Source organism: Frankliniella occidentalis, unplaced genomic scaffold (assembly GCF_000697945.3).
Source record: "Frankliniella occidentalis isolate FOCC.00 unplaced genomic scaffold, Focc_3.1 Scaffold3577, whole genome shotgun sequence".
In the NCBI taxonomy this organism is placed as follows: Eukaryota; Metazoa; Arthropoda; class Insecta; order Thysanoptera; family Thripidae; genus Frankliniella; species Frankliniella occidentalis.
In genome coordinates this window covers 2,874-4,756 of record NW_026270633.1, presented here as the reverse complement: position 1 = coordinate 4,756, position 1,883 = coordinate 2,874, and the positions used below count along the sequence as shown (strand labels likewise).

Below are 1,883 nucleotides of genomic sequence, written 5' to 3'. Positions count from 1 at the left end.
CCAGAAATATTTTTCCGGAAACTTAAAATCCCTAGAGGGACCTGCTTTGATCGGCGCCAGTGTCCGTGCCACCCTGCCGCCGCCTCGCTCACCTTGGCCGAGAAGGAGATCCACGCCCGGACGCCGGGGAACTCCTTGATGAGCTCGACGAGCACCTCGGCCTCCTTCCTGCAGGGGATGGTCTCGAGGGCCAGGAGGTCGACGCCGGCGGCCACCAGCGTCTCGACGCGGGGCCGGTGCCACAGCGCCAGGTCCTCGCGCGACACCTTGTCCGCGTACTCGCCCGTGTACTCGGAGCCGTCGTGCAGCGAGGCGCCGTACGGGCCGACCGAGCCCGCGATGAGCGGCCGAACTGGACATGCAAACGTCGCTCATGACCCACCCGAACGGGAACATAGAATGTTGCACCGACTGATACGCTCTAGCTGCGTTTGGCGCCGACCTTTGCAGGTGGGGTTCTCCTTCATGAAGGTGTCGACGGCCTCCTTGGCTGTCTCCACGGCCCGCGTCATGAGCTTGAGGCTCTCCGGCTTGGAGAGGTTGAGGTACTCCTTGAAGCCGTCGATGCTAGCCTGGTAAGTGTTGGTGATGATCACCTCGGCGCCCGCTGGGGAAAAAAAGAAATAAAAAAATAATCATCATGGTGCGTCATTTTAAATTTATGTCGCGCAATTTGACCAATCTTGTGCGGCAAATGCCACGCACTCGACATCGTGTGCCAGAAGCTAATTGAGCAGAGGGTACTGCACTGTACCCCTGTCCTGTGCCGTCCTGTATCACGCCCCGGGCCCGATAACGTGCCCTGTACTGGGCGATACGGGTGGCCGGCCGAGGCCGGACGGCACCCTCTCTCTCTCCCCTCTCGTAATTAACTCGGGCCTTATTGTTCACTTCACTCTCCGTTATCTCGCAGAGCGAATTTTGCACCCTCACGGCCTCACAAAAAATTTAATAATAATACAGTCGTTTTCTTTCTCCTCAAAAAAGCGCAACAAAACCGCGCAGGACATACAAAGAACCCAGAGGGGTACTCCACTGTCAGGTCAAGCGTATACAAATTTTTCTTGATTTTTCCGTCTCTTTTATAATTTGGAACTTGATTTTTCCTCGATTTCCCCTGATTTTTTTCTTTGATTTTTCCTGTGATTTTTGAAAGGGTGTACACTGATTTCTTTTGAAGTGAAGTACCCCTCTCGGGATGCCCCTCTCGCGGGGTACTCGACTCACCTCGCAGGAAGTCCAGGTGGGTCTGCATGACGGCGCGCGGGTGCGTGGCGAGGAAGCGCGCGCTCCACAGCGGGTGGCCGTCGACCTGCTCGCCGGCGACGTTCTTCTCCAGCTGCGTCGAGAAGCCCCCGTCCAGGAGCACCGCTTTCCGGCACGCGCACATGGCTCGGCGGCGATCTGTGTGCGAGATTCAAAGCCAATGAGTGAAGGTCACACACCACACGCACACGTGTTTGGGACGGTCCGCGACGGACCGGTGTGTGTAAGCGTCGTCGCGAACCGCGGAGCAAGGCGAGCCAGGATCAACTCAGCGGCGGGCGGCCGCGACCTCCACCCGCGACCCAGCGTCGTCGTCGTGGACCCGAGGAGGTTGCGTGTCGCGTGCGTGTCACGTGCGTGTCACGCGCGCTACGCGTGCGCGGCTGATTGGGAGGGAAGGGCGGAGGCGGCGACCAGCGCCCACGCGATTGTACTCTACCGACACTGCTATTCCTGGGGGACCCCCTCCTGCCCCCCTCCCACGCCACACGGCCGGACCGTCGAGGTCGTCGCCTGCTAGCGCAGGGTTAACGTAACGACGTTGGTGTGTTGTTGTCGTTCTGAGGCGCCTGGGAGGTGGGCAGTGCCGCCGAGCACGCCTGCGCGACAGGACTGCC

At 59.8% G+C, this 1,883-nt stretch overlaps 1 protein-coding gene across 1 annotated transcript; it reads right to left on the bottom strand.

Annotated features, from left to right (window-relative positions):
* Positions 1-5: 5 nt before the first annotated feature.
* Positions 6-1,434, bottom strand: LOC113212832 (homocysteine S-methyltransferase YbgG; the record flags this gene model as incomplete). Its single annotated transcript, XM_052276595.1, has 3 exons — positions 1,228-1,434; positions 443-607; positions 6-352 (listed from the first exon to the last, which is right to left on the bottom strand). Coding segments are annotated over exons 1-3 (675 nt in total), but the record flags the coding sequence as incomplete, so codon positions are not given.
* Positions 1,435-1,883: the final 449 nt, after the last annotated feature.